Below are 13,526 nucleotides of genomic sequence, written 5' to 3'. Positions count from 1 at the left end.
GTCAGGATCTGTAGACCCAGTAGATAAAGGAGCAGCCCTCTCTGTAGAACAGGGCTGTGTGTTCACAGCAAAGCTGTAATAGGAAGACAGGAGGGAAGGAAACAGCACGTCCTCCGCAGGCAGCAGGACCCAGCCCTCTGCACTCTGCCCAGACAGAACACACCTCCAAGAAATCTTTACCTCCATTGTTTCTTCTTACTACAGCCAAAGAAATAAACAGTAAAATCACAACGGTGAGAAAATTGAATCAAGCCATTTGCAGGTCTTGGAAAATACACAAACAACTTAATGTAACAACTACCATTACATTGGCCACCTTGACTGACAGTACTAGAGAAGTGTCCCACATGCCACAGCAGCTCAATCTTTGCTACGAGTTCATCCCGGGACACTGTAGACCTCCATCTTGTACTACTGTCTTTTAAAATAAGCTTTTGCAGTCTTATTAAAAATATTTATAGAGCAAGAGTTAAAGAAGGAAAGAACATAGGAGGACCAGCACAACAAGGCCAGAATCAGCCCTTTTAAGTGATCCCTGTCGGCTACCTTCTGTCCAGGCTGTTCTGAGTAAGGGCTGAGGGGGTCCCTTCTCACCCCAGAGCCTCAACATGCCAGCCAGTCTCTCTTCCTCAAAACTCCACCCTGAGCTGGATCTGTTTTTACCCTGAACACCAGGGCCTCCTGGTGGCTATAACCAGGACATTTCTGGAAGCATGGCCAGGCTGAGGGCTAATGGGAGCAGAAGGGACTTGCCAAGCTTGAGGCTCTCCTGTGCCTGGACCTGGGATGTCATCTGGAGGCAGCATCCTGACGGAAACAGCAGAGCTCCTGGACAGTCTCCAATTCTGACCACTGTCCTATGGATGACACCTCATAAGAAGCCATTGATTGGGGAGCTGCAGACATGGCTCAGGAGTTAAAAGAACTGCCTGCGGTTCCAGAGGTTCTGAGTTCAATTCCCAGCCATATGGTGGCTCACAACCATCTATAATGAGATCTGATGCCCTCTTCTGGTGTGTGTATACATAATAAATAAAGAAATCTTTTTTTTTTAAAGCTGTTGATTTCTGCAGAAATTACTCACTAGGAGTGCTCCCTACCCCACCCCCCATGCCATGGCTCCTAAATCCACTCTTACCCCTAATAAACACATATAATTTTATTCCCTTGGTCTATTCCCCCTCCTATCTGCCCCCCTCCCCTATAAAGAAACTTACTGCATAGCCCTCATGGGTCTGATATTTGTTATGTAGACCATGACAGCCTCAAATATACAGGAATCTTACTCTCTCTTTCCTATGTCCTGGGGTTACAAGTGAGGAGCTCTACATCCATTTCTATAGCCAAGAACAAAAGAGCCACTCAACATTGAACCCTCTCCTCACAGTATGACAAGGCTAAGAGTGGATTGTGAGAACAATCACAATAATAGTACCTATTCCACAAGGAACACCTCCTTGCACCCTTGTGCAGACAGGCACAAGTAAAGTTTTGCTAAGCACTACCAGCGGCAGCCTAGCTGCCTCTTCCTAAGGAGTGGAAGAGAGAGATTCCCAGGCCTCCGCCCACCTCTGCACTAAACATCGTTCTCCCAAGTTCATTAAAACTAGGATGCCCTTCAAAACTGCATTCTGACATGCATCTTACCTTAGACAAAAACAAGTGAGGTACCGACATATGACACAGCTGGCACCAGGTATCACAAACTAGGTGATTCTACCAACACAAGTCTTCCGCCAAAAAGGAAGCCCAGCTCTGTGAGAGAATCCTGTCACGGATAAGACTCTCTTACCAGACCCATTCTCAGAGTCGGGCTGTCAGGAAAAACACTCGGAGGCTGTGAAAAGACAAGTCAGCCTGTGTCTTGTGTTGCTCAAGGTGCAGTAGGTGGGTGTCAGGGACCCTCCTCTATCCCCAGGGACCTCCTGAGTCCTCACCCTCCCATCACTTTCTCACACAGAGAGCAAGCCTGTTGCCTAGAGAATGGGCTACCTGGACTCCTGACTCTTGAGCACTGCAGGATTTTTACTTTTCCTTTACCAACCTTCTTACTCTTCATTTCTGTTGATTATTATTATTGTTATTATTATTATTATCATTATCATCATTATTTATTTTTTGTTTTAAGAAGACTGAGAGAGTTTTGTTCAACTTCTACTACATAAGTTAATATCACCCAGCCAAAATCTACCATCTGGCTGGGTTCTAGCACCCTCTTCCCACACAATAAGGACTACTTGTGTCATGGGAACCAGACATGGAGAAGTGTCATAAAGACATCTTACAAACTTTCTTATTTGCAATGTTATTGAAAGCAAAGAGCCATTTGAAAAATGAGAAGACCATCTCCATCTAAAGATGGTTGTCTTAGGCCTCGCTCCCAAACGCTGACCTTCCCAATGATAGAGACAAGAGCTGGCAGGCACCAGCAGGGCATAGATGTCTTAACGGGGTGTTGCACATGCAATAACGTTTTCCTGATGACCCATAGATTCTGAACAAAAGACCCTACAATAAGGTACATTAGCTGGGTGCTGCTCCAGTATTACACACAAGGCAGACCCCCTACTGTTCAAAGACTTTATTGCACAACCTACTGTGCTTGCATTTCCACTAGAATGTCAGAAGTTTTCAATTTTATACTTTAGTCTTTCAAAGAGCACATCACAGTTTGTTTCGTTAGACGCCAGGCAGAGTAAAACTGCCAAAGAAATTGAGAGAGCCTTCACATTGATCACTTTTCCTCGAGCCTGCCACATTAGCAGGGGGAAGTGACTGCTTGAATCATCTTACCTCTGTGGACGATGATGAGGCTGGCTGTGTCTCAGCTGAGGGGGTCGTGTCACCTTTGCCCTGGGGAAGCAGAGCAGAGAAGGAATATGGGTAAGTTTGTCTGTTCACAGCACATGCCCTCTGTAGCCCTCACTACCCATGAGTACCCACCAAGGCTGCCCGCCTCTTGCTTCTGAACATAAACCTCCACATGACCTTGGGTGCCTAGAGCAGCTCCTGCTGCTGGCAAAGAGCTCTTGGAGAAGACTCAAAGAGGGGAACTTGCAGCTTTTGTGCAACTTTTAAAACTCTGCCAAAGGAAGTGATGATGTTCCTATCCTGGGCCTCAAAACCCAACTGAAAAAGTCCACTGCCTTAAGCTGTAGGTCGGCTGTCCTGCAGCAGCCAGAACCCACAAACCTAACTATAACACGTAACACACATGTAACTAAAATCCCAGTGACTATCTTACATTGTAGGTTGGCTGTCCTGCAGCAGCCGGAACCCACAAACCTAACTATAACATGTAGCACACATAAAATCCCAGCCACACTTAACCACTGATGCCTAAACCCAAGCTCCACTCAACCAGGAACTTGACCTTCCAAACCCATTTTGGCTGTAATGATTTAGAACAAGTTTGCAGATTTACTTGACAATTTGCCCTTAGGGACTTGAGCAAGTTGTCTGTAGGGACTTGGGCAAATTGTCTGTTCTCATCTCTGCACACCCGGAAACACATTTTTCAGGCCTCTGGGATGGCTCAGAGTGTAAAGACACTTGCCACCAAGCCTGATGACCTGAGTTCAGTCCCAAGGACCCACATGGAGATGGAGATGGAGAGAACTGACTTACTCATTCCTTGAGCTGTCCTCTGACCTCTACACATGTACCGTGGCATATGCATGCATGTACACACACACACACACACACACACACATACTCTCAACTTTTGTAGTTTCTGCTGTCTTAGTGGCTTGTGTAACTCTGAGTCCTTGTTGTAATTTTTGGCATTAGTTTTGTCAATCAAGCCACATTGTGGTCGATATTCTGGGTGCCAAACTATAGTTTTCAATGTTCATGTTTGTTTCAATACTCTTCTTGAAGTAATGCCCAACTATAATTTTTTTTTTTTTTGGTTCTTCGAGACAGGGTTTCTCTGTGGCTTTGGAGGCTGTCCTGGAACTAGCTCTTGTAGACCAGGATGGTCTCAAACTCACAGAGATCTGCCTGCCTCTGCCTCCTGAGTTCTGGGATTAAAGGCGTGTGACACCACTGTCCAGCTCTAACTCTGTAATTTCTAATTGCTTTGTTCCATACAAATTTTTATTTGTTTAAAATACAGTTTTGTCATTTCCCCTTTCCCTCTTCTCCATCCAATACTGAAAGACCCCCAGACCCCTAAGGGCCTCAGAATCCCGAGGAGCCCCCGAGACTCAGAAACCAGACCAAGAGCTGCAAAAGCAAGAGGGTTTATTGAATGAATGTGCATTCAGGTGTCAGCAATATAGGGAAAGCTGCACACCCCAGCATGGGGTGCAAGCTCCTTATATAGGAAAAAAACCGCAGATCAGCATACAGGCAAGGGGCATAAAGTGATTGATTACAAAGTATGATCTCATGTTACAGTGGTTACCCAGGTGTGACCTGTTTTTCTACAAAGGAAAAACCACAGAACGTACCCTGAAAAGTCCTTGATTGTCTGTTGGCCAGCCAGGTGTGACCCAAAGAGGGTTGTCTTGGCGATTACCCTTGTCTAAACCATAGGATGTGCCCGGGGTTGGGGCCAACTTCCTTGTAATGGGCCAAGGCCTGTGGGAAACGTTTTCTCTCTGTGAACAAAATCTTTCAAAACCTTTTCTCTCAGCAAACTAAAATCTTTCAATACCTCTACACATGCACCATGGCATGCAAGTGTACGTACACACACAATCAATAAATACCATTTTTTAAAAAGAGAATTCTCATCTTCTGTTTGATCCAGGCATCCCCTGCCATGCTGTCCTCTGTTCTCTATCCTCTTTGCCTTGGCTCACATTCACTAATGAATAAGAGATGAGGAAAACACACAATAGAAGCAGAAGGGTCATTACCAAACTCTTTCTATGAGGCCACAATAACCTTGATACCCAAGCCACACAAAGCCACTACTAAGAAAGAGAACTACAGACCAATATCCCTCATGAACCTTGACGCAAAAATTCTCAATAAAATATTGGCAAGTCAAATCCAAGAACACGTCAGAGAAATCATCCATCCCGATCAAGTAGGCTTCATCCCAGGGATGCAAGGATGGTTCAACATATGAAAATCCATCAATGTAATCCACCATATAAACAGACTGAGGAAAAAAAATTACATGATCATCTCACGAGATGCTGAAAAAGCCTTTGACAAAATCCAACATCCCTTCATGATAAAGGTCCTGGAGAAATCAGGGATAACAAGAACATACCTCAACATAATAAAAGCCAACAGCCAACATCAAATTAAATGGAGAGAAACTCATTGCAATTCCTCTAAAATCAGGGGCAAGACAAGACTGTCCACTCTCTCAATACCTCTTCAATATTGTCCTTGAAGTTCTAGCTAGAGCAATAAGACAACAAAAGGAGATCAAGGGAATACAAATCAGAAAGGAAGAAGTCAAACTTTCACTATTTGCAGATGATATGATAGTCTACATAAGTGACCCGAAAAACTCAACCAGGGAACTCCTACAGCTGATAAACACCTTCAGCAAAGTGGCAGGATACAAGATTAACTCAAAAAAATCTGTAGCCCTACTATATACAGATGACACATTGGTGGAGAAAGAAATCAGAGAAGCATCACCCTTTACAATTGCCACAAACAACATAAAATACCTTGGAGTAACACTAACCAAAAAAGTGAAAGATCTGTACCATAAGAATTTTGAGACTCTAAAGAAAGAAATTAAAGAAGATACCAGAAAATGGAAAGATCTCCCTTGCTCTTGGATAGGTAGGATCAACATAGTAAAAATGGCAATCTTGCCTAAAGCAATCTACAGATTCAATGTAATCCCCATCAAAATCCCAACACAATTCTTCACAGACCTTGAAAGAACAATTCTCAACTTTATATAGGAGAAACAAAAGACCCAGGATAGCCAAATAATCCCTATACAATAAAGGAACTTCTGGAGGCATCACCATCCCTGACTTCAAGCTCTATTACAGAGCTATAGTCCTGAAAACAACTTGGTATTGGCACAAAAATAGACTGATAGACCAATGGAATAGAGTTGAAAACCCTGATATTACCCCACACACCTATGAACACCTGATTTTTGACAAACAATCCAAATTTATACACTGAAACAAAGAGAACATCTTCAACAAATGGTGCTGGCATAACTGGATGCAAACATGTAGAAAACTACAGATAGACCCAAGCCTTTCACCCTGCACAAAACTTAAGTCAAAATGGATCAAAGATCTCAACATAAACCCAGCCACACTGAACCTATTAGAAGATAAAGTGGGAAATACCATTGAATTAATTGGTACAGGAGACTGCTTCCTGTACATAACACCAGTAGCACAGACACTGAGATCAACAATTAATAAATGGGACCTCCTGAAACTGAGAAGCTTCTGTAAGGCAAAGGAGACAGTCAGCAAGACAAAACAGCAGCCCACAGACTGGGAAAAGATATTCACCAACCCCACATCTGACAGAGGGCTGATCTCCAAAATATACAAAGAACTCAAGAAGCTAGTCCCCCAAACACCAAACAACCCAATTAAAAGTGGGGTACAGAACTAAATAGACAATTCTCAATAGAGGAATCTAAAATGGCTGAAAGACACATGAGAAAGTGTTCAACATCCTTTGTCATCAGGGAAATGCAAATCAAAACAACTTTGAGACACCATCTTACTCCTGTCAGAATGGCTAAAATCGAAAATACCAATGACAGTTTATTCTGGAGAGGATGAGGAAAAAGAGGAACACTCCTCCACTGCTGGTGGGAGTGCCAACTTGTACAGCCACTGTGGAAATCAGTATGGCGACTCCTCAAGAAAATGGGAATGAGTCTACTACAAGATCCAGCAATTCCACTCCTAGGCATATACCTAAAAGAAGTACATTCATATAACAAGGACATATGTTCAACCATGTTCATAGCAGTGTTATTTGTAATAGCCAGAAACTGGAAGCAGCCTAGATGCCCCTCAACCGAAGAATGGATAGAGAAATTGTGGTACATTTACACAATGGAGTACTACTCAGCACAAAAAAAAAAAATGGAATCTTGAAATTTGCAGGAAAATGGATGGAACTCAAAGAAACCATTCTGAACGAGGTAACCCAATCACAAAAAGACAAACATGATATGTACTCACTCATATGTGGACCTGCTTTATGATACACAGTAGTGACCATGCTTTATCAGAGCTGTTTTTAACGATGTTGCTCAGTATAGTTTCCTCCCAGATGATGACTGAGAAACTAATTAAAAAAAAAATGGTCCCAAGTACCACAAGAGTAACAGAACTGTGTTGTCTTCTGGGATTTTGTTTTTTACTTTTTTGTTGTTGTTTGTTTGTTTTTTTGTTTCTGTTTGTTTTTTGTTTTTTTTAAAATGGAGTGTGATGGATGTCTCTACAATTTTGTTCAAAGGACTACAGAACCTGGAAAAGCTGTTGCTGCTATTGATGATAACATATTGCCATTATTGCTGTTTTTATATAAATATAAATATATACATATATATATAAGCTAAAAAATTTTAAAAATGTGTAACCCCCATCCATTCTAGAAGTAATTTGGCTAAATAGATACACACATCTCTATTCATGGGTACATGTGTAGACTATTTTATTGTTTTGGTCTTGTTTTGTTATGGCCTTTGAACTCAGAAAGCCACCAGGAGATAGTAGATCAGACCCAAGGACAAGTATCAGAAGTTTGATCTCTGACTCTCTGTGAATTCCAAAGGTACAGAATTAAAGAGACCTTGGTGTTGACTGCCTTTAGCACAGTAGGCATTAAATCAAATTAAAATATGCAGAGATATTCAACATGTGTGAGTTAAATGAATAAAATGTAAGAGTTCCCATAACATCTTACATTATCTACAGCTATTTTTATCTCATTGATAAAATGGAATTCCATGGTTGGATCAACAGGCTTCAAATTATTCTACTACTGACAAGCAGTGGGACCTTGAAGAAGGCATCATTTTGTCTGTTTCAACTTACCCATTGGGGAAAAATGAATTATGGTGACGATTAAATCATATAATATAATTCTTGGTACAGGATGATTCTCATGGCAATGTTCACTGGGGTAGTAGTGAATGAAAGGTAGTAGCCCAACCTGGCTGCTGGCAGTCTCCTCCTCCCACATACAAAAGGTTCAGAAGTCTAAGATTATACAGTAGCTGGTGAAGCTCAGGTCTGTTAGTTACAAGCCTGTCATGCCAGATGTGCCACTTAGAGTAGGAGAAGGGAAGCCATAGGGAAGGCACTAAGGAAAAGGCTATTCATGGTAAGGTACAGGTGAGTAATGTCAGCTGGAAGTAACTCCTTCCTTCTGAGCAGACAGCTGAATGCTATATGTTAACCCCTAGTTGTTTACCCTCTGGTTTCCTGGTCTTGGGTTGCAAGATATGCAGAACTAAGAAACTAATTCCCTCTCCTTGATCAAAGCAAGAGAAAAATGGAAAGTTAGAGGAAAAGCAGTGTCATCACTCTGTTTAGAGAATTCTACATCTTGCTTCAGTGTTGGATAGTTTGAACCCAAGATACTCCCTCAAGGATGCACTCAGAATTCAGTATGCTAAGGTCTTTTAGCAAGTTGCTTTCAGCCAGGAAATTGAAAAGAACTCAATTGCTATATGAAGTGGGCAGTATGTTTCTTGTGTGAACTTCGCATTTCCTTGACTTTGTGCTGGACTTGTCCAGACATCAGTTTCCCAGCCTCAATACTATTAAGTGTTTTCTCTGTGGGGATCATACTCTATGCATTTATTAAAAGATGTTTAACAATAAAAAAAAGAGATGAGGAAAAGCCAAAATTCACATCGATGCCTTCGCTTCCCAATAGTAACTGTGGCCCAGCTGTTCTGGAGAGCCAGAATTGGCACCTGCATGAATGAGGCCAAGAGGTTTTGCCGTGCGAGTGCTGCACTGACTGCCCTGGTTGTCATAAGTTACCATAATGTAAACTTTTGGGTATGGGTGAGACCTGCACCTACTGGTGCTGACTCTTAGCTCAGCATATGTTTCCATAGGACCAACAGGAGGCTGGGAATCTTATACTGGGAACCTTGGAATCACCTCGGAGCTGTCAGAACTCCCAGCCCAGATAATAATACCCTTTGGGGGCAGATGGCGGCTATCAGCCCCAGATGTTTTCATGTGATTGTGTGTGAGTGTCACCGCCTAGTATGTCCCCAGCTAGGCAGTGATGGCTATACAGTGTAGACACAGTCTCTAAGGCTCACTCCCTTACTTGACCTGCAGCTTTTATACCAGTTCCCATGGTACTGGCATGCACAGAGAACCACTTTAGGTCAACACAGCAGCTTTTCTCTGTGTGTGGCAAATGGTGTCTTTCTTTCTGTGGGACATTAATTCCATCTGATCCAGATGTGCACAGCTTTCTCCATCACTATCCCTTCCTCCTAGAGATCACACGGTCCAAGCCTGGCCACATCCCTGCTACCTTTGCTGAGGACCCAAGTGTAGGCATGTGAGATAGTGAGAAACCCAGCCCTCACTGCACTTTGGGATGGTTGGTTCATATCCAATAGAAACCATTATTGTTCAGTTACAGACTCTGACAAATCACTACCAAGCCTGACTTGGCTCCTATAACTTCAACACATAGGGAGACCTAGTGGCCACATGATACACTGGCCAGCGGATGCCTCATCACATGGAGCATGACATGACATGGTATTCACACCTCACTCTATCCATGACCAGACTGCCAAGCAACACCCTCAACAGCCATGATCCATGCCCATTTTCTCATTTAGAACTTGGGATCCTCTGCCTCTTCTCACCCCCAGACTCAGAAGTGGCTCAGGAATCAGTGATTTCCCACACACACACACAACACTGCAGTTGCACTACCCTTTCCAACCCCTGACTCGATTCTCATAACAGTCCCTCTGCCATTCTCTCCACCTGCCAATGAGCCCACATGCTCCTCCCTCCTGAGCCAGGCCTGGGTGGGCCTTGGCTCCAAACGCCCTGTCCTACTCCTGTCTGCCCAGGAGTGAGTGGAGAAGACAAGTCTCACGTCCCCTGTGGAGTCTCTGTGATGGGCAGGTGGAAAGGACATAGGAAGGGGAGTGGGAACAGTCTAAAGGATGCCTGTATGACAGACACGGGCAGCACACTGCAGCCCTCGTGTTGCCTGGGGTTTCTTGTCTAGAGACCACACTATCTCCAATCCTCCACATTCTTCCAGACTGACCCCTTAGACAAGCTGAAGATGAAGAGGCCCCTGACCACTCGATGATGGAAAAGACTCTGTATACACCTCTGCACAGCCACACTGGAGAGCAGCAAGGAGATCCAATGTGTATGCTATTTTCTAAAGATTTTTAAATTAGTTTCTCTGTGTTTTACATTAGTGTGTGTGTGTGTGTGTGTGTGTGTGTGTGTGTGTGTGTGTGTGGTGGGGGGGGCGGGGTGCTTGCCACCAAACTTGATGACTTGTTCAATCCCTTGGCCCACATGAAGGAAGGAGAGGACCAACTCCCACAAGTGGTCCTCTGTCCTCGGCACCCATGTGGTGACATGTGTATGTCATCTTCTAAATGACGTCAGCACACAGGAGTCTAGAAAAGCCCATCCCTTTGGGTGGTAACTTTCTGGAGCCCAGCAGGCTACCCTGTGCTGTGAACTCCCATCAGAACATGGCACCATGTTAATGATGATTGTCCTAGAGGAGTTTTGGCTCTCACGACATCACACCCACTACCAAGGTCATGCTGCAAACTTGCAAGGGCCCCTGCGTCCTCCTCATCTGCCAACCAGAATTCAGACTTGGGCAAGTCAATCCACCATTCAGCCTCAATTTCCCCATTTGTATAGTCAAGGTGAAGAGAGCCCAACAGACACAAGAGAAACATGTGGTCTCCAGTGGCAGAGACCTTTGATGCTGGCCCTGCTAATGACATGGGAGCCCTCCTTTACATTTTAATATCATGGAGACTCCATGAGCCTCTGGCCTTTCTTTGAGAACATTCTATTCATCTAGCCCAAGGTTCCATGCCACATAGCTCCAGGTCCATAAAGATGTGGCCCAGAGAGAGACTACAGACCATTTTGGGGAGGGGGCAAAGGGCCCCAAGCTAAAGGCCTGGGTATAGCCAAGCCTGTCACCACCTAAATTCTATTTCTATAAAGAGTTATGTCTTTTTTTAAAGTCATTTAGGGACTGAGGAAAGGGCTCAGTGTAGAAAAATCACTTACTATGCAAGGCCGAGGAACCGAGTTCAAATCCCTACATGCAATACAAACTGGCCATGTAGCACACGTGTCTGTAACACCAACAGTTCTATGGAGAGATGGAGATAGAGACAGAAACTCTAGAAGCTCCTGGGCCACCTAGCAGAGTATTTCCACATGCTGGAAAACAACCAATAAACCCAATCTCAAACAAAGAAGGTGAATACCAACACTCAAGATTGTCCCCCTACTTCTACGTCCACACCATGGTACACACAGCCTGAATTCACATACACAACATACACACACATAGTAAACATATCACATACATATCATAGACACATATCACACATATGCACAAGTGTATGCATGCTTGGAGGTTCTCAGTCCCTTGAGTCCTTCAGCTTTCAAGTGACTTACAGGTGAATATTCATCCTGTAACACTAGATGGCAGCAGAGGACGCATTACAGAGACTGCACTGAGAAGTCAAGCTTCTGGCCAGCCACCTGTGAAATCCCAGAGAGCCTTTGTGAAAATGAAAGGAGGTGGTTGTAGCCAAGCACTTGAAAACCCAGTTTCTGGAGAACTGGACTAGTGCTCATGGTGGTTTGGGGGTTTTGATATCCCCACACCCACACCCACCCTATGCAGGCCAGCACCTCCATCCTGTGAAGAACGTGCAGAGACTCCCACACCATTTCCCAGGTCAACTGTGGACATTCCTTTCTTCCATCACCAGAGTCACTTAAAGAGTTGGCCACACTGCGGAAACTGCAGAAAGTTGCTGCTACTGACTGAGCACAGGGTGATCACAGGAACCCAGAGCCATCTGCATCCACTGGGGGACAGAAACAGACAGCACACAGAGCTCACCTTCCAGACATAGGACATCTGCTGGGGCAGGGGACTGAGATGTGTGTGCTCTTGCTGTACTTTGCAAAGTTATTAGTAGCCCCAAGAACAAGCAGGAAATGGCCTTGCTTCATAGACAAACAGGACCTGAAATACTTTCTGAGGTTACTGAGGCTCCGGGGGGAAATCTCCTATCTGATGACAGTTGAACATTCAAAACAGTTGGTGCTGAAATGGACATGTGGCTTTTAAACACTTTTCTGGAGCAATGTGCAAGCTCAATAGAAATTTCCTACAGACTTGGGGTGCTGAAGAAACCCACACATGGAGCACCAGGAGCTGGCCAACACGCTGTCTGAGAGGCCAGAAGCTCCAGAGCAGGCACACAGAAATAGGATTTCCATGCTGAGAATAAGGGTTTTCAAGGAGACCACTCTGACCTCATCCAGGACTCTGAGAAATCTATTGTCCCCAGTGGGCCAAAGCCCAGAGAAGTGACTCTTCCAACACTGTGAGTGTGGCTCTTCCAACACTGAAATGTCACTGAGAGCTGAGAAACTGGTTGTCACACATTTCACCAACACTCCTGGCTGAGTAAGGGGTTACCACATTTCCCCAGAAATTCATGGTAGAAATCAGAAGAGCATCTCAGAGCCTGAAGGAGCATCACTGAGCCAGGCCAAAGAGATGCAGAAACAGGGCAAGATCACTGGCTTAGGGTTCTACAAAAGGCACTGTACACAAAGAGGTAGAGGTACCAGGACGTGAGGCCTGAACCCCACACCAGTAGGATCTGCAGTCCTCACCCACTACATGGGCTGGAGAGAGCAGGGACTGGAGAGACAAAGGGGCTATGCAGTCATTCATCAGAGAGGAAGGACCTCCACAGGGGTGGAGGGACCACTGAACAGTCAGAGAGCAACACAGACACAAGGAAGGCTGGGGTCAGAGCAGGGACCATGTGGTTTTGCTTGCCCACTCAGCTGAGAGCTGGAACTGATGACCTTACACAGTGGGATCAGCGTGGAGGCTGGACTTGGGCCTTATGGATGGCAGTTGGAGATCTCCTTTTACACCCAGCTCTGGCTCATGGGAGGCTAGTGAAGAAGGAGCCACCTGGAGGCTCTCTACCCACAGCAGGGGCCATCAGAAACCCCAGGACCAGGTGACACCTGCTGAGAGGGCAAACAACAGTAAACAAAGTGAAAGTCCAGGGGGCTAAGAGGGGGTGGCATCTTTAGACTGACCTGTGGCCCTGCCGGGAGTTTCCACCTCTGCTATCTTCAGGTTTAGGATTTTGTTTCATTTATTTTGTTAATGAGGTGAATTTTCCATAACCCAATATTGATCATTTTAACAATTAAACAATTGGGTTGGAAGTCTAACAACCCAGTGATATAGAGCACTAACCTAGAATACGAGGGCCTGGTAATGTTGCCAGCACTGGAAATCAAACAGATGTG

At 44.6% G+C, this 13,526-nt stretch overlaps 1 protein-coding gene across 2 annotated transcripts in view; it reads right to left on the bottom strand.

Moving 5' to 3' along the window:
- Window positions 1-13,526, bottom strand: part of LOC100773612 (ribosomal protein S6 kinase alpha-2) — a 280,709-nt gene that overhangs the window by 228,002 nt on the left and 39,181 nt on the right. For both annotated transcript variants that reach the window (XM_027401140.2, XM_035440447.1), the window contains one exon: window positions 2,794-2,853. In XM_027401140.2, coding sequence (XP_027256941.1) covers window positions 2,794-2,853 — 60 coding nt within the window. The remainder of the gene's footprint in view (window positions 1-2,793; window positions 2,854-13,526) is intronic.

This window comes from Cricetulus griseus, chromosome 2 (assembly GCF_003668045.3).
Source record: "Cricetulus griseus strain 17A/GY chromosome 2, alternate assembly CriGri-PICRH-1.0, whole genome shotgun sequence".
Lineage (NCBI taxonomy): Eukaryota > Metazoa > Chordata > Mammalia > Rodentia > Cricetidae > Cricetulus > Cricetulus griseus.
The sequence above is the reverse complement of the archived record's forward strand: the minus strand, read 5'-3'. Positions and strand labels throughout refer to the sequence as shown.